At 40.8% G+C, this 24,358-nt stretch overlaps 2 protein-coding genes across 3 annotated transcripts in view; one reads left to right on the forward strand and one right to left on the reverse strand.

Moving 5' to 3' along the window:
- Positions 1 to 111, reverse strand: part of LOC118099642 (kinesin-like protein KIF13B) — a 37,104-nt gene extending 36,993 nt beyond the window's left edge. Inside the window, exon 1 of one of the 2 annotated variants that reach the window (XM_047338087.1) lies at positions 27 to 111. The gene's annotated coding sequence lies outside the window, so the exon portion shown is untranslated. The remainder of the gene's footprint in view (positions 1 to 26) is intronic. The other variant, XM_047338086.1, reaches the window with a different exon arrangement.
- On the forward strand, positions 108 to 23,132 carry elp3 (elongator acetyltransferase complex subunit 3). Its single transcript, XM_035144343.2, has 15 exons — positions 108 to 294; positions 835 to 934; positions 1,281 to 1,419; positions 1,954 to 2,024; positions 2,286 to 2,349; positions 2,704 to 2,772; positions 3,277 to 3,431; positions 9,740 to 9,901; positions 10,038 to 10,164; positions 17,063 to 17,256; positions 17,622 to 17,712; positions 19,373 to 19,438; positions 20,288 to 20,515; positions 20,786 to 20,867; positions 22,126 to 23,132. The coding sequence occupies exons 1-15, from the start codon at positions 273 to 275 to the stop codon at positions 22,215 to 22,217; spliced, it is 1,662 nt and encodes a 553-aa protein (XP_035000234.1). The 5' UTR covers positions 108 to 272; the 3' UTR covers positions 22,218 to 23,132.
- Positions 23,133 to 24,358: the final 1,226 nt, after the last annotated feature.

The raw sequence follows: 24,358 nt of genomic DNA on the forward strand, positions 1-24,358 counted from the left end.
CACAGACTTTGATTAAAGTTACTCACACTTTGTATAACAGACATCAAAATGTGCCGTTGGATCTTTATTAGAAACTTAATGAAGCTGCGGGTCTCAACGGGCCTTTACGACACTTGACGACACAGGCCGTCGCCTTACGACAGTAGCCGTGTTCGGACGCAGCGTGGAGTTGTTTACCATCTGTGACAGCTCTGTCTGGACTATTGAGTTCACATTGAGCCTCTGACCGACAGACACCCGTTTGAAATTGGACTGTCTGTGTAAAGGAAGACATGGGGAAGCCAAAGAAAAAGAGTGAGTGTGTGACAAAATGGTTGAAATGTCCGGAACGTCTTTATAAACTGCCCGAGCCGGCTGTAGCTTGATGCTAATGCTAGCTGTAAGTTTACTTTGCCTGTGTTTTTGAGCTTGTCAGTGACTTAACTCTGTTATGTGACGTTAAATGTGAGTCACTAATGCAAAGAAAACACACTAAAGCCTTATTTCATATAGTTATTGACGCCAGGTTAAGGACAGTGGGCTGCTGAGTAATGACCAGTATGAACTAACCTTGCTGTTTGCTACTCATGTAGTTCCTACTGTTACAGTATATTCATTCAGTTCACATTGTACATATTACCTTTCAAATTTTATAGTTCCTTGCGTTCATCATGTATTTTGTACGTATTTATTGCTTTTACTCAATATGAATCACTATCCCCTTTTTGTTACATGGTAAAAATCCCCACAGCAACACTAAGAGAGGACTATCTTATCTTTATCTTATGATTTTTTATTTCCATATTTATTTCAAATATATTTAATCTGACTTTATTGATCACTGGTCTTTGTCAGGTGACCTCAGTCGAGCCGAGCTGATGATGATGACCATCGCTGACGTCATTAACCAGCTTCTTGAAGCCCATGAGGAGGGCAAAGACATCAATCTCAATAAGTAAGTCTTACCCTGTACAAACATACAGACACTTTTACATAGGTATTCATGGTCCTCTATTGTATCTATTCATAGGAAAGCTTTTATTTTCTGGAAAGGTTTAATATCTTGACATATATGTCACTGGTAATTTTGCAGTACATGTGTATTTAAGCTGTATACTTCCATGGTTTTGCATGTGTAAAATGAATGTTTGGATCAGTATTGGCCTTTGGTATAGTAGTGTATATTATACATTCTATAAGATTATTTTTTGGCTACTCATCTCAGTTCTCTTCTCTGTCCTTTATCCTCTATGCTCCTTTTTTCTACAAGTCATAATAAGTCATATTCTGTTTTCAAACAGAGTGAAGACTAAGACCTCAGCTAAATATGGACTTGAATCTCAGCCCCGATTGGTTGATATCATTGCTGCTGTTCCACAACAATACCGTCGTGCTCTTGTGCCCAAACTAAAGGCCAAACCTATCCGCACTGCCAGCGGGGTATGTAGCCCTCATTCTCCTGACTTTGACTGAGTAGTGAAATTAGAGATTTCACTCTGACCGCTGAGTGGTTGTATCCAGTTAAAATTATTTGTCAGTTATATCAAGAGTGAAGTAAGTTCAGACTATTAGATGAAATCATATGTTTATAGAGAAGGACACATACACGTATACATATAGTGTGATTGGCTCAATTCTATTATTAAACTTCACAGTACACTTCATATTTCTCTTTCAGAGGATTTATGAATTTCAGCCAAGACGAGACATATAGTTTACGCTGTGATGGGTATCAGCATTTAAATTGTGTGATCTGTGCATGTTCTCTTATGAGCTAATATACAAAGTGTTAAAATTTAAGTATTTTGTGTTGTGCATCACTTTTAAATAAAGATATGATTAATAGGAAGACTGTTATGATTATTTCAGGACTGATTATATTCAAGAAAGTATGAAAGCAAGGAGACACCTAATTTATTAAATAATAGAAGAGTACTGATGTTATAATATATTTAATGCTTCTCTCTTTCACAGATTGCAGTTGTGGCTGTGATGTGCAAACCTCACCGATGTCCACACATCAGCTTTACAGGCAACATCTGCGTGTATGGATTTCTGTTCTTTCTTTTGTTTTAGATATGAATTGCTTTATTATGTATTATTAATTATATTGTAATATGTTTGAGTCACTTGGATAATGGTCACTGCAGATATGGTCAGATCATTATTATGTTGATTTAAGTTTTAGGACTGTAAGACAGGAGGATCAGTTTTAATTGCGTATTTGAGACAATGTTTTTTACATGTTAACAGAGACATCATTGATACATTCAATGTAGCTCTTAAATCAATCTCTTCTCTGGCAGCTACTGTCCTGGTGGACCGGACTCAGACTTTGAGTACTCTACACAGTCTTACACTGGTTATGAGGTAAGTTGATATCTCAACAAGGAAGGTTTTCTGTTAGTTTGCATTCACACAGTAATCTGCTGAAAAACACATATTCTGGTTTCATTTGTCTTTGGAAAGAGATAAGTTGTCTTATTATTGCATTAATTACCTTATTTTCATGGTAGGTAATTGTCAATGTCTTATATTTATTATTATTATAGCAGCTTTTATTTTAGTCTTTTCTATATCATTAATGGAGTCTTGTTTTGGTAGTTGCTGGTTCTACTGCTCAAGCTCTATCATGCTCAAACTAATTTTGTTTTGCGGTGATCTTTCCTTTAAGCTGTTCATATTTGCCATAGCTGTGATCATTTTTGTTCTTCTCCCTGACAGCCAACATCCATGAGAGCCATCCGAGCCCGCTATGACCCCTACCTCCAGACTAGACATCGGGTGGAGCAGGTCAGTGTATTCATGTAATATTTTTCTTCAGTGGCCCTGCATCATTTAATTTAACTGCTTGATTGAGGAGTCCATCGCTGATGGCTGACAGCATTGTGTAAGTATGAAGTTACGATAGCTCATGGCTCTTACACTCCTGCCAAGACCTATCCCCTGTTATGCTGTTATTTAAATTTATGGCCACATTAGTTTAATTCAACAGAGCAAAACTATGTATTAGAGCAACAGTTTATGTAGAAATGTTAATTTGCCACAGCCCTCATTTTATTCATGGTTGTTGGAAGTCAGTTTTATGTTCAACTGCTGCACAAGGTATAATTCCAATCTATTTCGTAAGATTTTATGATTATTTTTAATAACCATTATTCTAGAGAACAGCATTATTTTACTGTGCTTCACTGCATGTTTCTCTACTCCCAATTACAACCTATAAAATGTGGCAGTGTTACACATTTTATTGTCCTAGTTGTACAAAACTTTGTGTGTTCTCTGTGTGATGTTTAGCTGAAGCAGCTGGGACACAGTGTCGACAAGGTGGAGTTCATCGTGATGGGCGGCACCTTCATGGCTTTGCCTGAAGAGTACAGAGACTATTTCATCAGGAACCTACACGATGCCCTGTCGGGACACACCTCCAACAACGTGGCCGAAGCTGTCAGGTACTTAGTTACTCAAGGGTCTGTGTTCTCCTTTATGTGGGACGGCTAATCAGAAAGGTTGGTGGTTTGATCCCTGCCTCTTCCAGCATTCAGAAGTGTCCATGGGCAAGAAACTGAGCCCCAAATTGCCCCTGATGACAACCAACAGTCTGCGAACGGTGTGTGATAGAAAAAGCGCTGCATATTGAAGCGTTGTGTGGTTGTGAAAGGAATTTTAGAGGTTGATAAAACTGGAAAAAATGCTACAGAAATATAGTCTATGTTAACCTTACCAAGGAGTGGCTATAGGAGGAGACTTAGAAATGGACATAGAATTTATAGAAGTAGATGTGCTGGTGTAGAGTATTTGGGGTGAATCAATTTGTATCACCAGTTGTAGTGGGGTAGAAGGGAGATTGAGCTTTTGTTATAAGTGGGAGAGATGGCTGCCAGGGTTTACCACTGCCTCAATAAATGGAACATGAGTAAAGGTGATGTGGGGAGCAAGAGTTCAGTCAAGGTGTTATTACCCTTTTTGAGAGACTTTGGGTGCAGGTGTCTCCAATGTAGGCAGCACCCAGAGCATTTGAAGGAGGCTTGACTGTTGGGAAATTTTGTTTCCCACTTAAAAATAACCCCCAGACCCCCAAGGAGTGGGCGTAGTCGCTGCAGATTTCATACCTTTTAGTCATGTGATCGGTTCTAACTATGTTTTTTGTTCATCTGTCCATTGGTCTTGGCACCACTAGTCTTAAAACCAAGTATTTTGATGGCATATTGATATATTTATATTCATCTGTATAAACCCCATTAACTGTTATGTATGTGCTGTAGATAACAAGTATTATATCCACCAGAGGGAGCTATTCCACTATTCTTTTAGCAGCTATTCCATTACATTCTTTCCATTTAGCCTTCCTCTTCAGATGGATTCTTTTTTCCCAAAGACAAAACTATATGTTAGAAATGAAAATACATCTTCCAGAAGTTTTTCTTCACAAATTTTAGTCTGACGATTATTTTCATTTTCAGTTAAGCTGTGAGTTTATTGATTAGTCTTTCAGTCTTTTTAGTTAATACAGTTTTAGAAACTAAAGAGAATGCTCATCATCCTTTCCCTGAGCCTGGAGAGATATTGACAAGTTTTTTGTTTTGTAGGATAAAACTGAATCAAGTAGAAAATCATAATTTTTATCAATTTAGTTTCTGTATATGAACTATTCTACTCTTCTTCTAATTATTTCAGCCAGACCCATTTTTACTAAAATAAAGAAGCATTACATCACTATACATTCTTCCCTCGTAGTCACCCTTTCAACCATTTTCGATGTAAGAAAAAAAAAAGGGTTATTTCTGTGTCTTCTGTGCAGCATGTGAAGTATGGTGCTATATTTTTATTAGCACTTGTGTATTCTCACTTGACTCTACCCCTCCCCCCTCTCCATTGAACTTAGCACAGCTAAACACTAAACATCCTTCAGGAAGCTTAGATGTCATGACCATTTGCACATATTAGGCCGTTGAATGAACACATTCAGAGCAAGATAAAGTTAGGGCGCTTTGAATAAGTCCTCCACACTTGCATTTATCGATTTCTAAATTACGGAGTTAGACCAGCTGTCGGTGGAATTGGGCACACGTCTGCTCAGTATGGATTAGGTGCAACTTTCTAGATGACTTGGAGAAGATTCAAAGTCAAAGTACAAATACCCATTTGTTGAAGACGTCATACAGATGATTGGAGCAAATAATGGCTTTTTCACAGGACTGAGGCTGTTGTCAGCAGGGGCTATTTACTTTCCTAAACTCAGATAAGACTCAAAAGGTGTGTGTGTGTGTGTGTGTGTGTGTGTGTGTGTGTGTGTGTGTGTGTGTGTGTGTGTGTGTGTGTGTGTGTGTGTGTGTGTGTGTGTGTGTGTGTGTGTGTGTGTGTGTGTGTGTGTGTGTGTGTGTGTGTGTGTGTGTGAGAGTAAGCTGGTAGGTGTGTGTGGGCCTGAATTTGCTGCTGCACTGTTATCAGCATTCTTCGTTAAGATACTGTGATTGCAGTAATTGTGGCGGTGGCTGCTGAGTTTGGGAAGGAGGAGGCTCTTGGTCTGGGTAGGAACAGGCCGTATCTCTGCCTCTGTGTGTGTGTGTGTGTGTGTGTGTTTTTGTGTGATATTTGTGATGTGTCTTTAAGAAACACACTCACTTCTCTGCCGCTCCCCACGCTCACCCGGCACCTGATGTGATCACAGCAGCCAGATACCTTGAGATAATCGCCTGAGATAATAGACTTTTTATTGATTCATCTCATACAATCTGATCATCCTCTCTAGAGCATAAACTCGTGTAATTGGTGTAAATCAGCCAGCAGACTGTAAAAGATGGACATTTATTGCTAGCAGAGACAGAATCCGAAGGAACATGAGCTGGCATGTGGAGAGCTAATGGTCACTGGAGCAGCAGGAGTGAAAGTAACGGCTGAACCGTGTGACAAATAGAGATGTCTGTTTGTGCTGTTTGTGAGATTTTGAGCTCAAATAAGTTGGAAACTAAAAAAGGAGTAGTGGGAAGTACACAAACATTTGACTTAAAAGTACCACATTAACTTTTCTTCTTTAGTAAAAGTAAGTACTTGCTTGCTTTGGTTTTTTTTGCATTACGTTTTAATAGAGCGTGGTCTTAGAGCAGAACTTATTGATTTTACGTTCAGATTTAGAAATGCTCTCACTCAAAACCCTGCGCTTGTACTCAAATATACCCTGCTTGTGCTTAGATTTCCTTCACTTCAGCTCACGCTACCTCTGTGTGTGTGGCAAGCCTTGTCTGCTCTTGGATTTCTCCTCTGCTCTTGGATTTTTTACTGATGACAAGTAAAATTTTGATCTCCCTCGTTTTGGTTACTTTTGCTGTATCTATTTAGTTTGTATAGTTGCTAACACCAGTGTTCCCATAATGTAATAAAAAAACTTGAGCGCTTGATTTTGCCGTACACTCAACCCCCCATGAGGGTGTCGTCGATTTCCTTCTAGCACACTGTCAGGAAGCCGTGGAGGGTGGTAGTGCATGAACCCGGTTAATGTAAGCGCTCGCACAGGAGTCACAAAGAAGTAAAGCCAATGCACTGAAAGTAGATAAGCACAAGGAGGGTATATTTGAGCGTGAGCGCAACATTTTGAGTCAGAGACAGAATCTGAAAGTGAAATCAACACTGTCCTGCTCTCAAATTGAAAGAACCTGCTCTTGAATAAAGATGGAGAAAAAAAACTATAATAGTGGTGTATGTATGAGTGTAGTGTATCCCCTAATGCAACTAGGGATCTATTACATCATTAACTGAGACAATACTATATATTTTGTTAAAAATAAGAACAGTACAGACTATGTCATATTAATAAAAAATGACACAGATGATACCACTGAAAACATTAAAGTATTGTCATAATAATTATTTGAAAGGGTATTTGTAGTTGGGATTACCCTCAGTTACCTTCCCTCTCTGTTTGGATCAGTGGACCAGTTCCCCTCTCGTTATTAACTACTTAGAAAATTATAAAAAACAATGTGAACACAATGCATGTAGAAAGTACAAATATTTTATATATATTGTGGAGTAAAAGTGAGCAATACCCCAAAATAAATGTAACAAACTAAATGTATATTAGACCGCACCACTGCTCAGGAGTCTGGATCAGGCTACACGAAGCTCTGAAAATACCTGTGTTGAGAAGTAACAACATTTAAAGAAGGTGATGTATAGCACTGTCTCATCTCCTCCTGCATCTGGCTGCTTCTTTTCACGCCTTAGTGCTTCTTTAATCAGCAGACCTACTGCTGTGTGGGCAAAATAGTTTTTAATAAGTCCCTGTCACGCTGCGTGCAGTTCAAAACTCATCTGATAATTAGTCACAGAGGTTTAAGGTCAGGCTATCATTGCCGACGTCCACAGGAAATCACCTGCTCTGTTTACTTTAGCTGTACTTGATAAAACCTCAGGCAGTTCAGATAAATATTCAGACTGCGGGTCAGCAATAACAAATGGAACTGGCTTTAGTGTTTTCCAGGCTTTCAAACGAGTTATGACTGAGTTTAGTTTTGGTTTAATAGGCTTGAGTTGAAAATGGCTTCAACTCCACCTCCGAGGCCCTTGCTTTGAGGAATGTGAGTATTAATATAAGTGTATAAAAACCAACAAAATGTGGATTAATTTGGACTAACATATCCATCATGACACAGGCAACTTTCTAAAAGACAAAATAAATCGATATCAAATAATCTGATATTAGATTGTTTACTTGTGTTGCTTTTAGTGACTGAGATCTAACGTTGAAGTGGCCACTTTTCATTCTCCGATAGTGGTGATGTTACTTTTATTTGCTTTTTTTAAGTATGAAGCTAATCTTGGGCTTACTTTTGACAAGATTAATTTAGGAGGTCGGGCGGGCAGACACGGTCTCTGTGGGGTTTTGGGTGGGTGACTGCTCTAATGGAAGCGCAGGGAAGCGTGTAAGACTGCTACGCTTGTCTCCTGGTGACGGTCAGATTTCCAGATATGGGAGCTGCTCCTTTCCAGCGTGGGATAAATGCCGTTGCTCTTAATAAGACCAGAAACTTTGTTGTCCTATCTACTAAGCTCATGTTATTGGCTGGACACCACCTCGACGGCCAGTGGTTGAATGATGAGAGGCGGGTACGAATGTCATCGCTGACCAATATTGTCTTTGCATATCTTAAAACAGATTGGCATATCCAGATGTCCTTACTGTGAATAACAATCTTACGACGGTTACATTTATTGTGAGGAAGTAGTTTTAAATAGGATTAAGCGTCTGGCCCCAGAAACATCTGACTATCACCACTTCACATTCTGAGTTGCTCATTGGGATGTACATAAAGTAACATACTTTCCTTCAGTGAAGAGAGAGAAAAACATCCCTGGATCACAAAGGAAATAAGGGAACACTAGTTCAATATGTTATATTAGATAGATTTACAGATAAAATTGCGTCGCATGGGTAAAATTGATTGGGGGTACTCAGAAATAATTTTGTTTGTATTTTGAATGTTTTCTTCCTTGCAAAGTGTCTGAAAATGAGGTTGAAATTGAACATTATTGAAGTGAATTTGTCTGGTCGCATGGGAATAAATGATTTTTCACAGCTGACTCCTGCTCTTTAGCATCTAAAAGCCTTTATGTTAGTGCGATGCCTGTTAAACTTAACGTTGTCAACTGTTGATGCACAGTAGTTTATTTTTTAGAGCTTTCAGCTGCCTGCTGCTGGAAATTGGACTAATGAAAGCAGTGGGATTAAGCAAGACAACAAAACCAAGTGTGGACTATTTGCAACTATACAATGATTTTGACCTTTTATGTAACTTTGGTGAGCAGGTACGATCTCCTGTGGGTGAGTGTGACTGATAGTCACAGCTTAAACTTGCAATCAGGCCCAGCAATTTCAAGAGCAATGCTGAACTGTAGATCAGATAAAAAGACTTAGAAGTCTTATACAAACATTCATCTTCAATATTTAGTGAGGAAAACTTTTAAAATATGAACAATTCAGAAACTGGGGATCATGGGTAATATGTGTTTCAGTTCAGTGAGTGGGACTACTCAGTCAGAGCTCCGGTCAACACAATGGTAGCGTTGTGACCCTGTTGCTTAGTTAAAAGTCAAATAGTGTTGCTTTAAAACCAAAACGATGAGCTGAAAGACACTAAAGCGCTCTGCAGTGCTGAGGGGAAGTGCAGAGAGGATTGGTAAATGGTGGTTCAACATTACAAGGGACCTCACATTGCTCTCTGTCATTTGATCCATTGTTATTATAAAGAATTTTGGTTTTGCTGCTTTAATTCTCAGCCCGTGTGGAAAACGGAGAAACTGATTTTAACCTATGGATAAAGAATAACTTGTTTTAAATGTTTTGAGACTTAATCATCTACATCCCACCACTGCCATGACTTATAAGTGAGTGAGCAATTCAAGTATTTAACTTGCTTTTGATGCAAAGCAAACACTCAGTAATGACTCATTTAACTTTTTTTTTTGCATGATAAACATTTTCCTTCTGCTGTCATCAGTGTTCTTTATTGCTTTAGTGTGTCTTTAATGTGAGGTTAGTGTTAAATGTTTGGATAATGAGCCGTGCAAACTCGCAGCGTGTAAATTGATGTTGCTAAATGATCCCAGCATGTATAGAGCCCTCCAACACTGAGTGAGGGCTCTGACTAAATAGTCAAATTAAAAAAACATATTATAATAAGCAGGAGCTGTATTATAAGCTATAAGATGCATAGTATGAGCAGAAATAATGCTCAACGGAAATGACTGTTTCCTTCTGCAGGTACTCTGAGCGCAGTAACACCAAGTGTGTGGGAATCACTATTGAGACGCGGCCGGACTACTGCCTGAAGCGACACCTCAGTGACATGCTGGGCTACGGCTGCACCCGGCTGGAGATAGGAGTCCAGAGTGTCTACGAGGACGTGGCCCGAGACACGAACAGGTCAGTGGGTCAGGGAAGGAATGAATGGACAGATTAAGCAGACATAATGTAACAGCAGCTGGTCTGATGGCGTGTGCAGTTTACCTGCAAGCTTTTTATTTTGACATAACTCATGTGACAATTGTGATTCTTGCAGAGGCCACACGGTGCGAGCTGTGTGCGAGTCTTTCCACCTGGCAAAGGACGCCGGCTTCAAAGTGGTCGCCCACATGATGCCAGACCTGCCCAACGTGGGGATGGAGAGGGATGTGGAGCAGTTCATTGTAAGCACTGACCTTATTTTGTTGTTCATTTTAACACTTCCTGTAACAGAACTACGCTGTTGACGGAATATTGAAATGCGTCTCCGAAAAAAAGAGTTTGTTTTTGTGCCATGCCTTAAAATCAGTAATTCTTCTTTTCCCATTAATTATTTTAAAAAACGCTATGGTCCACGGCCCATAGCATTTTTCCCGTCCACACAGACAGTCCGACCTCATCCTTTCAGCTGCAGTAATGTGCGTAGTCGCAATTGGCATGCAGTAGAGTTCTCTCTCATCCGAGAACTTGTCTTTAACTCTTTAGTCTGTGTACCTGTTACACAATCTGTTGCCTGTGAGAGCAAACATCAGCTGCATCCTTCTTGGGCTGCATTCGTAGACTGATTGCTTCACAGCGGCGTGGCCAGTCTGTCCCAATTCAAAAGCTAGATTAATAGCTTTTACGGCATAATGAGTTGTTGTTGGAGAACCTCACTGGTGCGGCACAAAAGACGGCCAATAAATTGGTATTTGACATTTTTTAATCCCTAACATTGGAGTCGGCATCAGTCCCCAAAAACTCCACATCGGTCAACCTCTACATTATAATATTCAGTCCACTTTTAATGACACATCAGTTAAAATATAAAAATATTTGTAGGAGAGTTTCTGAGTTTCATGTGGACGAAGTTGCGTAAAGTAACATATGAGATATTTTAAAGTCTAAAAATAACACCAGTAACTTCATGCAGCAGGCTGATCATTAGTTTTATTGTTTGTGACATTAGTGATCACGTCTTTTCTCTTTCTCTCGGCATCAGAGTGCGTCATTACTATTTATCTCGCAGTGGTATGTAGCAAGTAAGTCCTACGTGTAGCGTCTGAAAATAGAATCGGCGTAGCGGTGACAGTCGACTCACAGTCCCAACTGTGATGTGAAACTCCTGTCAGATGCGTCAACAGCAGGCTCACTTTCGAGCTCTGATTGGAAGCACAGCTCTAATATGAATGTGCAGAATCAGACGGTGCTGCCTCCCCACACGACTGACTGTGGGATGTAAATGAAGACTCTGTTTGAAGCTCGGCTCATTTATGTGACGCAGAAATCAAGCGATTAAGAAGACAATGAAAGAAAAGGGTGTATTACTGATATGTGCAGGTAAGTATCTGACGTTGTGAGAGAATGTGTCACTCACTGTGTCAGAACCAGCAGCAGTGAAATCTCTCTCTCTCTCTCTCTAGCTCTCGCTTACGTCACAATTACTTCAACTGTGTGTGATCAGTCGCGGTGGGGTAACTCACTGCGTGTTGCATCACAAAGGAACAGTCTTCAGTCTTCTACAGAGGTGAAGAAGTTCAAACTCTCAATGTTCCCGTGTAATGAGATCCTAATTAAACATGAGGAGACAACACAGAGAGATGGAACCCTCACATGTGATGCAAAAAGAGTTTTATTCTGCTGGGGGATTTTCAGAGTAGAACCACATCAAACCCGCAAATCCCAAATATTATTATTTATTAATGTTAGGGCATTACATTGGTGCGGTGGTTAGCACTGTTGCCTCGCTTCAACAAGGTTCCTGTTCTTCCGGTGTGGAGTTTGCACGCCCCTCCCATGTCTGAGTGGGTTTTCTCTGGGTGCTCCAGCTTCCTCAAGACATGTTGATCGAGGTCCGGTGAAATGGAGATTCTAAATTGACCTTAGGTGGGCAAGTGTGAATGGTTGTTTGTCTCCTTATGTTGACCTCGCGATACGCTGGTGACCGAACCCGGTGTAACCCGCCTCTCGCCCAGTGTCAGCTGGGATTGGCTCCAGCTCTCTCCAGATTTTTTTTTTTAATCTGCTCACTTGTGGTGTAATTACCTTGTAACACAGCCAGTCACACCTTTAATGAGTCTGACTTTAAGGAAAATGCTTTATTTTTTTTGTTTTGCCGAGTAAGATGAGAAGAGGTCTTTTTTTCCCACAGCATTATTTCTTCATTTCACGCTCAGATTTTGTAACGCTTTCCCTCAGACCCCTGCCCTCTCTGTTAAATAGTGCCTGATCACGTGCACATTCCTCTGCGTCTGCACTCGGATACACTGTAGCTGCAGTGTTGATTTCCTCCCACTGAAATCAACACTGCCTTAGTACCGAGGCGTTCACTTTACTTCTTACAGCGTCCCTTATTGGTGGTTACTGTTCAATCAGGTTCTGCGGATCACACACCAATATGTGACCGGTTCTGTAGAAAAGTAGGCCAGAAATGTAGATACATTTCATTTTACATAATTTGTTTAAAACACGTTGTGTGTGTGTATGTTCCATATTTTCTTCCACAGTCCTAACAAACCCAAAGAAATCATGATCAGCTAATCTCAATAATCTCACTTTTAGCATTAATTGTGATTGGAATACATTTTATATATATAAAACATAATCCATGCTGGTGAGTGATGAGCAGAATCTAACAAAACAGTAACCACATAGAGCTTCTCTAACAAGTAAAGCCAACACTACCACAACGATATCATTGGTCATTTTCATACCTGGTTTTCTATTGGTTGGGGAATTTCATTTCACAAAAATCCAAGAACAAAGATGCAGCTGTGATAAAACTAGACCAACTAGCAGTGGTCTTTCGAGGCAAATAGCAATATTATATAGAATAGATTATCATGTATATTTATATTCACTTTAATGTAAGAATAAACCCGTCAGTACTATGGTTGACAAACTCAAGAATCAAAAAACATCTTAAGTGACATCTGCAGTTGCAGTTTCCTAAGTATCAGCCGCATGTGTGATGATGCTGATATACTATATGTTCAGTTAGCTAACATTGGTTGATATGTATTGGCTGGGCTGTAATGAAATCACTATATAGTGTAGATCCAGTCCCACAGAGGATAGGAGTAGATTGGAAGTTTAATGAGCTGAGACTCAGCAGATGAACCCACATGTCTGTCCCTCAGCTGACCAGATGTACCGTTTCCGACAAGAAATGTAACCTTTGTCTTGTTCTTTTTCCTGAAAACGTCGGATCCCGGTGTTATTTGAGGGTTGTCGGGTTCCTTTTGTGTGTTGTCAGTGCTGAGTGTGTAAAATGGGAATGTGTAGCAATGAAGGCAGTGAGGACATCCCCCCCCAATCTCCTCAGCATCAACAACTCTGAGTGCTTCATTTTTCACAGGAGATTTAAGTCGGGGAGAAGGGTCCGTGTCCTCCCGCAGATTTGTTACATTACCCCTCTCTCTGTGTGGGTGTGTGTGTGTGTGTGGGCGTGTGTGTGGATTTGTGTGTTTGATGGTAATAAGGAGGGCAGCAGCAGGTCGACACAGTGAGGGGAAGCAGATTAAATGTGTCCTCAGCCCTCACAGTCTCCTCCTCTCCTTTCTTGTAACATTTCTTTTGTCACTTTTCTCCTCCCTGCACTTACTTTCTCCCTTCGTCTCTGTCTTTTGGGAGAACAGTGTTTACTCTCTCCTGTCTCCTTGTCTGTCTCTTTTCCCCCAGCAGTTTTTTTCCTCTCCATTTATCGGTCACTTTATCTTTTCCTTCTCTCTCCTCTCTAGTTTTAAACTTTCTGTCTTCTTCTCATCTCTGCGCTCACGTCATCTATCTGCCCACTCTCATCTCTGTCCTCTTCCAATCACACTATCTACGTGTCTGCCTTTCTGCCCTCTTATCTTATCACACCTCCAGATTATGCGAGTTTTGTGTCTCATCATGTCTAATCTTCCATGACACCTTTCCTGCTAGCAAGTGGGGGAAAATGCAGGCTTTTGAACATCTTCACTCCAGGATCCAAAAAAGCATCTCAGGGAAAAATCCCAAATTGCTTAGTTTGCATCCTGCTACAAATCGTGCACCGAGTTTTTCATTTGGACACAGAATCTTTACAGATGTAATACCTCCACCGAGGACATTCTGTTTACACCCCTGTCTGTTTGTTTATCAGCGGGATTATGCGAAAACAGTTTAATGGATTTCCGCAAAACTTGGTGGAGGGATGATGGGACATTGGCTAAGAAAACAAACTGTACATTTTGGTGCAAGATTCTTGAATTACTTTTAATTTCTTTGACAATGTGAAATAGCTAATTCTTTGACATTTTTAACTGACTTCCCAGGGAATAATTCATGGGTCTTGATAAAAAAAAATCTGGCACATTGAGAGAAGTGATATATGTGAGTGTTTGAAATTTGGTGCAGCTTGATTGAATTTAAGGGCACTGTTCTGCCTCGGTGGAGGTACGGCTGGAGGTGGACGTTATTATGCTATTCTGGTGGTCAAATATAACATATATGAATAGTTTTTCGTAAGATGGGCATGTATTTTTTGTATTTTTATTTTACCCAAAATTAAATTGATGTATTACTCATAAGGAAGTGGTGTCCTTGTACCACCCTAACCACTCACATGACTTATTTCAACAAATGTGTGCTTACTAAACTCACATTGTTTTAATGTAGTGGGCCTTCTCCCCGTCCACTCTCACATCTTTGGAGCAAGAACGCCTAAAATGACTTACCCTAATTAAAATGGCTGTAGTTTCTGACTCAACGAATGAATAGGTAGGCATAGGTAGGCACTCTATAGTTTGATATTCTAGTTATAAGATTGACTTCATAACTTTTCCTTAAATACAGGTAACCTGTTGAGTTTTGACCACTGTTAAGGCTATAAAGCAATGTTTTTTAAGAGTAGGTCTCGACCATAGACTGTACGTAAAAAGGTCTCGACTGACACAGACCGTATCATAGTTTACTGTATTTCCTCCTTTTATAAGAGAAAAATCTGGCACTTTAGATGATAATGCTCCACTATGTTCGCCTGCTTAACACAAACACAATATTAGAATGTGTCCTCAGTAGAGCTCATTCCTTCACCAAGGCCGACAGTCCCCTTCAATTCAATCAAGCTGCACCACATTTCACACAGTCATAGGGATTAGTCCCCTTGATGTGCCCGATTTCACATCAAGATCCATGAATTATTCCCTGGGAAAACCGTGAAAATGCTTACATGCTATAAAAGTGAACAAAAATGTTCCTGGATCCATCCCCTGATCCGGATCAGCACATACATTGTAATGGCTTCTTCCTTGACCTATACAGCTTCCGTCCACCAAGGAGTTTTTGTGTATTCCTGCTGACTAACAAACAGTCATGGGCAACAAATGCTTGCTGTTAGGTGTTGAGCAGGGACAGAGTTTTTTTTTTTGCTGGAAACAGCTGCCTGCGGCAACCGAAAACAGTGACGTGAACATGAACAGTTAAGCTGAGGGTCAGACAGATTAATGACGAGCTGTTGCTCCCTATAGAGCTCTGTTCTGGTGATTCATCACCTCAAGCAACACCAAACCTCACCTTAACATTGTTTTCACATTGTCGTTTCAAGTTATTTTTAGAGAAATGTGGATGTTAGCTGTTTTAAGAGGGAAATAAATAATTCTGTGGCAAGAATATAGATGAGTATTTATTAATTTTAGCTGTAATGATGCAGCCTATCCTACGCTAAGACTGCAGCTGCCTGGTAACCCTTTAAAAGGATTAAGAAAAAGAATGGATGGCATCAAGGAGAATTCCAGACATCTTTGTCTGCCTGCAGTGTCCATATAGGGAGGCAAATGCTGCAACTCTGACGCAAACAACAACTGAGATTTCAGTGGAGGGATGTTTACTTGGAGAACCTCCATGAAAATTGGTTAATTAATAATCATCATAATGACATGTAGGCCTTCTCGATACAGAGCTCTTCACCACTGAATGCCAGTTCAAGGAAGCAGGGATCTCCCATTCAAGCGTTCATCCTTTTCTAGCTCTTGTGTGTCGCTTGTACAAGTAGTTTTTTTTTCTCCGCACCACAACCCACTCAGTTTCTTGTGTCAGCCTGGGTCACAGACCAGTTGAGGAGCCGCAGAGGGCGGTAGAAGAACTTTGCATCCTCCTTGCGTCTATTGTGACTGCCCTGATAATGAAATTCGATTACAACTTCCCCCCCTGGCCTGAGATCCTCTCTCACTTATCTCATGTGCACAGATGCTCCCTGTTCCTCTCCACCGGCAGACAGGATTGTCTGTGACGGTAGCAGGTGCAAAATCTCTAAAATAGTCTCCAGATTCCTTTTTTTTTTTACGCTACTGAAGGATTGTTATCAGATTGTGTCCCCCTCCCTTCCTTTCGGTTTAGTGAAGTGGTCCGTTGTCCTCATGTGATTAAAAGCTGTGACGAGAGAGAAATGATGATAAAACGACCTGTTTTTGGAGAATGGGCCTCAATTCCAGATCTTCATGGTTGTGATCATGTGATAGTCAGTACAGAGGGAAGAGAATGACTGGAAATCCCACTGATTCCCCTCAAATGCACTGAACTGTACAGTGAGATTTGTTTCCTTCAATTGAATAACTGAGCTCTGCTGCGCTGTTCTCTGTGATATCTGCTTTCTATACGCTGAGGCGATGTCTTTTATGTTTCCTCAGTGCCATCGAAGGTTTATTGAATGTTCAGACACTTTTCTTTGCTGTGTAGAAAAAGCTGGATGATTTAAGTGAAAAGAAATGTGGGTATTTCTTCTTTGCCTACTTTATTTTCTCATTTTTAAAACACTACATGTCCATATGTGAGTGTTAACACTGCAAATATAGCAGTGTATAATCAGTTTTAGTCCATAAAGTTTATTACCTAGTGATATGACAACACGATGACTTGTGGTAAAAGAGATACTGTTGATTCATTTTGAAATACATAAGTGCGTTGAATTCACTTCCAATCGTGTCGGAACAATTTCAGGAGACTAATGAGAAACAAGCTGTAATGGAGGCTTTGACTTTGTGTGCTGGAGAATCGTTCAGTGTTATTCAGCCATCACGTTTTCATTTTCTTCGCCTGATATATGCTTTAACGTGCCACATGCATCTGTGTGTTTCTTTGCAGGAGTTTTTTGAGAATCCAGCTTTCAGGCCAGATGGTTTGAAGCTGTACCCAACCCTGGTGATCCGGGGCACGGGGCTGTATGAGTTGTGGAAGACGGGCCGCTACAAGAGCTACACGCCCAGCGCCCTCGTGGACCTCGTGGCCCGAATCCTGGCGCTGGTGCCGCCCTGGACACGAGTCTACAGGGTACAGAGGTAGGAGAATAAATGGGCTTGAGGATATGGAAATGCACAGGAGACTATAGTTTAAAACTCCATTAGTCAATATTGATGACATAAACATTGATACTGTCTCATTTGACAATGTCCATTGTTTGCCCAACAGCAGAACACACTACCTCCTTACCTTATCATTACCGTTATTACCGTATAATAATTGCCTACCTCCTTACCATCCCAAAGTATATATAAAATAATAATAATAATCAGTGACCAGATACATATAGAAACATTAGCTGCATATTTTGTACATAAATGATCCGTTATAGATGTATATTTGTGGCTGTTTTTGTAATCTAAAGCTTCACTCCCATCATTTCTGCTCTCGCACACCTCACCAGGGACATCCCCATGCCGCTGGTGAGCTCCGGAGTGGAGCATGGAAACCTGAGAGAGCTGGCACTGGCCAGGATGAAGGACATGGGCACTGAGGTGAGACGCAAAGGCCTCACATATTAAACTGAAAGAGTCTGTGTCAGCTTCTTCTGAGCAAGGGAGCTAATGGACTTTCCCAGCTGGGATGCGATCCAAACGGTCACAGCCGTACTCAGGTGGTGGAAGTTGCCAACAGACAAATGCTGACTGTCGGGAGTAATTTGCATGCATTGCTGTTTATAGGGTAAATTGACAGATTAAAAAACCTCTCCGGTAAAGTTTAGAGCTTTTGGAGCATGGAACTGAAGCACCCCCCTCATCACAACCTGCACATATATTGAATTTGACAACTTTAGTAGATGTTGAGCTCATTCAGGCTGAAAACATCAGGCCAGGGTTCATCTAACAGAATCGCCAACTAGGCACACCAGGCAGACGACCCCTCACTAACTTCCATTAAAAGACTCACACAACACCTATGGGGTGAAGAGCCTCCTGTTTGCTTCAATTAGAAACCACCAAGGCATTTATTGAGCATGAAACTGGAATACCACCCCACACTCCGCTGGTCTCCACCACCCTCTAAGTCAAACATTTTATAGTTTTTATGTCAAAAATATCATTTCTTAGTGGTTTGTGACTTACTCAGAGAAGTTTTTCATTTTACATCACATATAACTTCAACTATGCAAGTTAAAACTTTGACCTAGTTTCCATTAACTTGAATTAATGAATTCGTCTTTATCATGTTTAAAGAGATCTGTCGTGTCCAAAACTGTGTAACTGTTGCCATCCCTGTTGTAAACCTGCCTGTTTTGAATGGACTGTTTACTTGGCCTGTGGTTATGCTAGTTGCAGCTTTCTTTTTGAAATTGTAAAAGTGACCTGCAATAACAGATGCAGGAAGTAAAGACCTGCTGCTGGACTCAGTCCACAAAACCCTGAAGCTGCACCACTGCTGCTGCACAAAGAGCTGTTCCCCATGTTTATTGAAAGTCCTTTGAAGGTCCACTTAGTGCGCAGAACCCCACGGCATCACTTACACTGCTGCTGGTCTTCTGTTTATTCTAAGTTTATTAATATTGAACAAGTCCAAATTGCACCAAATTTGACAATACATTTCCGTGGGGCTTTAATAATACACATGCCAAGTGGGAAGGTGATACTATGAATGTTTCTGGAGACATGTGTTCCAAATACAGACAGACAGGGATTTCTTGAATTAGTAGATATATTGAGGCTCATCCAAGTAACTGAAAAGGATGTAATCATTAAAATTTCAGTTTCGGTTAATTTGACACTCATGGTTACTAATGGTAACAGCAAGAGTGTTTTAATACTACAGCGAACAAACCTTCAGAACTGAAGAACAGAGCAGCCAAATCTGCTCACAGTGTTTTTAGTAACTCAATCCAATTTCATGTTAGTTAACTTGCTGCAGAGTTCAGAGGTCAGCTGAGTTTAACATGCAGCTCTTCATCTAACGGCTCACTGTGACTGCTTCTACTTTTCTTTTTTACTCTCTGACACATTTCAAATGTATATTATAATAGATATATAAAAATATATATATTTATATATAAAATTAAATTAAAATAAAGCTTGATTTGTGCATGTTTTATAGATTTGAGTCTTTTATAGTGAAATTGAACCTGATGTACGAGTCTCAAGAGCTTCTAAACTGGTTTGACCCATTTTAATTTTTCTGTATTTGCAGTGTCGGGATGTGAGAACCCGAGAAGTGGGCATTCAGGAGATCCACCACAAAGTCAGACCTTACCAGGTAACGGGCAGCACCAGTACAGTGTTCCATCTTTCAAGACTGATGACCAATAACATGCAGATTTATAACCATGGCTCTTTCCTAATAAGTGTGGGTGCGTAAATAAATGGTACAACAACTTTTGGAATCGGTCCAGTCGATCGCCTCTGCTGGCTACAATGTAACCTTATGGGGCAACTGTGACAGTCTAATAAATGTCCACTAAAGTTTTTCTTTCACCAATAAAAGGCTCAAACTGTGGTTCTGGGTCTTTGCTAAGAGTCTGGCAGCTTTACACATGTTTCGCTCTCAATTCTCGTGAGACTCGGGTTGTTGCAAGAAGACAGAAGTGGAAATGTTAAGTGAGAGAGACGAGATTGGATTTTATGGAGCAAATCTATTATGGCTGACAGATCTTTTTCTGATGTGGACAATGTTTATGTAGCATTTGACTTCACTCTGTTCGAGCTGCAGTACACAGACAAAGAGCTCCTACCAATTGGAGACGAGGCAACATGCAGAGGAGGGACAACGAGCTGCTGCACGGTTGCGAGTGAGACTTCTAGTTGTGTGAGACTTGTAATATTGCCAGACTCATAGCAAAGACCCAGAATAACTATTTGAGCCTTGTATTGGTGAGAAAAGCACTTTTAATGGACAATTTGTGGACTGATGCAGTTGCCCCATAAGTTTACATTACATTTACTGCCGCTGTGCTGCGGCTGCCGGAGTAGACAGTCTTTTTAACAGATTAAAAAAAATAAATTAAGTACCATTCATTTACTCAACCGCATTTATAAACAAATGGCCCAGGTTGAAAAGTATCAGAATTCTTCATTAAGATTAACATGAACACAAACATGTTCCCAGGTGGAGCTTGTGCGGAGGGACTACGTGGCTAACGGCAACTGGGAGACCTTCCTCTCCTACGAGGACCCGGAGCAGGACATCCTGATTGGCTTGCTGCGTCTGCGCCGCTGCTCCCCACAGTCCTTCCGTCCCGAGCTGAAAGGAGGCGTGTCCATCGTGCGTGAGCTGCATGTTTACGGCAGCGTCGTCCCCGTCAGCAGCCGAGACCCCAGCAAGTTCCAGCATCAGGTGCTTATGATTTCACACTTGACTCCACATACAAAGTAGATCCCCCCCCCAAACACCTTGGTTTTTCCACCAGCTGTGAATCTGATTGTTTTCCCTCCCAACACTGTGAGGCATCTCTCCTGGTCTGTACTTTCCCTCCCCGTGCTGGACTGGAAAAGTTAAACACTGAAATTAAGCTCAAAATCAGGGATAAGTAGGTCAGATGTCGTGGACATACTGGTTTTACAATGTATTCTTCTGTGTCTGTTGTTATTTCTCCTCCTTGTGTAGGGCTTCGGCATGATGCTGATGGAGGAGGCAGAAAGAATTGCCAGAGATGAACACGGCTCTGGAAAACTGGCCGTCATCTCCGGTAAGAAACACAACAGCACATCAGGGCATCATTTCTCCTTTCCAAAGACATCAGAACACAAACATTTGCAGTACTTAGCCCATATATGACTTTAACATGAGTATTATTCCACACAGCAGCTTTATGGTTTTTAATTCCTTCATGCATTCTCTTGATGTGTTGAATATTTGAGATGCATTTTCAAAACTTTCACAATATTTCCATATCAGGTTCAAAAGTTAGGTTCAATTTATAATTAATTCAGTTGGATTCATTTAGACCAATTGCAAAACAAATTGTTTAATAGAAGGACATTTCAGACACACATGAACAATTTTCATTTTGCATCATTATTAACAGTTGTATGTTAAAATTATGCAAGGTGAATATAGTGGATTATATCGTGAATAGCATATGTTTCTTCAAGTGTAACTTCACCCCTGGAATGAATTGTGAATTGTCCGCCTGGAAATAGAAAATTGCCTTGAGAACGCTGAGCTGGGATGCGGGGCTAAGACACACACACACACACACACACACACACACACACACACACACACACACACACACACACACACACACACACACACACACACACACACACACACACACACACACACACACACACACACACACACACACACACACACACACACAAAATACCAATTGCAAAGTTATCTAGGTTGTCTAGCTATGAGCAATGACTACAGTAGCAGCACACACAGTTTTTCGACAGAAATGTCAAATGAAGTAGAGGCGGATTTTCTTGACGACCAAAACCAACGAACGGTTTGATCTGCTGGCTGTGTGTGTGTGTGTGTGTGTGTGTGTGTGTGTGTGTGTGTGTGTGTGTGTGTGTGTGTGTGTGGTGTGTGTGTGTGTGTGTGTGTGTGTGTGTGTGGTGTGTGTGTGTGTGTGTGTGGAACGTTTCTTAATAGTAGACAATGGGGAGGTTTAGAATCAACATTGAATTATAAATGAACGAACTTGATAATAAATGGGATTTTAAAACCACCAATAATGTGTCATATGATTAAGTGTGCAGTTTCTCTATAATGTCCTCTAACGTCCTGTCACTGCAGCTCTAAAGACTAGTGCAGATATGAGATAAGCCATGCTAGAGTATTGGTTGGGCTTTAGCGACTTTGTGCTCCTAAGTAAAAAAGGGACGTTTCTATATTCATCAATAACCTACAAGAAAGTCATTTTTCATTCACCATTTCTGTGATGCTTATGCACTAAGTTGTTTGTTGTCCTCTGTCCCTGGTTTGTTCTGCAGGCGTAGGAACGAGGAACTACTACAGGAAGATGGGCTACGAGCTGGAGGGACCGTACATGGTGAAGGATCTGTATGAACCTGGAATGGACTGAAGATAGACAACGTTTTTAAGTGAAGACAAAAAAGACACACGTACACGCACAAATCGTGTTATTTATCAGGACAATATTCCTCCTGTGGTATTTTTAGTTCTCTGTTTTCCAAGCGTCAGAGGAGATAGTGGTTGGGTGTTTTTTTCCTCTCAGCTCAGGCATCTGCTTTTTATCTGGGACACACTCGAGAACGCTGTTGCACTTCTTCTGTTTTATTTAGATAAGGAGACAGTGTGACGACGTCGGGAGTGAAAGAAAGTTATACGAGCATCTTGGGAATGAGGTTTGGAGTTCAGGCTGAGATGCCATCAGGTGGATGTGGACATTTGACATTTTAAATGTTACATTTAAGCTGTTTCTTTTCTAAACATGCACCAAAATAAGACAAACAGTGTTGGTGTTTTTAGCTTTACACATGGAAATGAACGTTTGCCGCCACTGTCGCATGTCTGACCTCAGTTTCAGCGAGCAGCATTGAGTCGCTTTGACGAGAAATGACAACGAGGCTGCCGAGGCATTTTTTTTAACTGCCACTGAAATGTTACGTTTCGGTGTTGATTTAGGACGAGAGATGTGTTAAGCATCACAGTTTGAGTTAATCATGTTTATGTTGCAACTAAATGGAAAACCCATTATGAGTCAAGCATTCATTAACGGTTGGCAATGGATGAATGAACAGTGGGAAGTGTCCTCACTGGGCAGCCGTTGTGTAATTGCACAATTTTGATTTATAGGGCAGGAAATTCAATATTACATAAATAGCCTTTTAAAGCTCCACAGTTAATCCGGTTTCTTGTTTTTACTTTCATGTGTTCTTGGGCTACATGTCTTCTGGTTAATTCCAGATGTTGACACTTCACTTGACCGTCTTTTTGTTTTTTTTTGCTCTCAGAGAATAAAGTATATTTCAGTTACCGTTTTGTGTCCTGCTCGTTGTCTCTAAGGCATTTTAATAATAATTAAACTTTAATGGCAAAAGAGGTTTTAGCTTCCAAAGAAAGGTCACATCGTAAGAGTGGTGCCTATAATGTGTTCCCCAGTGTCAAGGGTGTGCGCCCCTGATGATTGCCCTATGAGAGGGTTTCACTGGCTCATTTGACACAGCCTTTCCAATTACATTTCCATCCGTTACCTGTCTAGTGAACACTGACTGAATGCTGCGTTCAGCCGCACTGTTACTGAAAAGAGTTTGTCATATGAAAAATAGGTACCAATAAAGCACGAGAGGCTCATGCGCCGACCTATGTCTCATAGAGATCCCGACTGCACTGGGGGCGACTGAAGCTGAACGGCCATGCGTAATTTCCCGGATGCGGCCACTGTGTCGTGACTGCGCTGTGCTGTGTGTGTGTTGCAGTCCTGACGCAGTGAGGGATAAAGCCATTTTTTTGGGGGGGGGGGCTTGCTCTCCACGCTTGCTCACTCCTGCAATCCGCTGTGAAATCTGAAAGGACTTTCCTCCCGCTCAGACTCGCTGAGTCTGTGCTGAGCTGATTGGTGCTGTAGGAGGAGGCAGACTTTGGTCTAATCTTCACTGCAACATGAGCAGAGGAGTAGCAGGTTCAGTTAAACTCTGCTGAAGTGAAGGTTACAGAACTTGTTTACTACAATTACCAGTGGAAAAGGGTCTGGGGCTGCTGATGTCTGTATTTCACTTCTCCACCCACTGTATGAAATGCCTCATTAATCCTTATATATAATATAATAGCTCATTAAAGGCCCATAATTAAGAGTTTTTTCACATCACTGAAGTTATACAATGTATAGTTTGACAACTTTGGGGCTATAATAAGAATAGGAATAATCGATTTTGGTGCCTTTCAATATGTCATAAATAAACCCATGAAGAGTAAAAGTAAAACCAAATGTTAAAATCTGATTGACACAAAGATACATATCACTACCACATTTAACAGAAGAATAGTTAAAAGTAAAACCAAGGTTAAAATCAGGTTAACAGGCACCAACACCTAACACCTAATATATATAGGTGTAGTATATATACACTCACCGGCCACTTTATTAGGCACACCAGTTCAATTGCTTGTTAACACAAATAGCTAATCAGCCAATCACATGGCAGCCACTCAGTGCATTAAGGCATCTAGACGTGGTGAAGACGACTTGCTGAAGTTCAAACC

This window comes from Hippoglossus stenolepis, chromosome 20 (assembly GCF_022539355.2).
Source record: "Hippoglossus stenolepis isolate QCI-W04-F060 chromosome 20, HSTE1.2, whole genome shotgun sequence".
Lineage (NCBI taxonomy): Eukaryota > Metazoa > Chordata > Actinopteri > Pleuronectiformes > Pleuronectidae > Hippoglossus > Hippoglossus stenolepis.

Coding starts and splice junctions, on each gene's coding strand:
- elp3 (XM_035144343.2), top strand. CDS start 273: ATGGGGAAGCCAAAGAAAAAGA. Junction 1,420..1,953: donor CTATCCGCACTGCCAGCGGG/GTATGTAGCCCT, acceptor TCTCTTTCACAG/ATTGCAGTTGTGGCTGTGAT. Junction 19,439..20,287: donor ACAAAGTCAGACCTTACCAG/GTAACGGGCAGC, acceptor ACATGTTCCCAG/GTGGAGCTTGTGCGGAGGGA.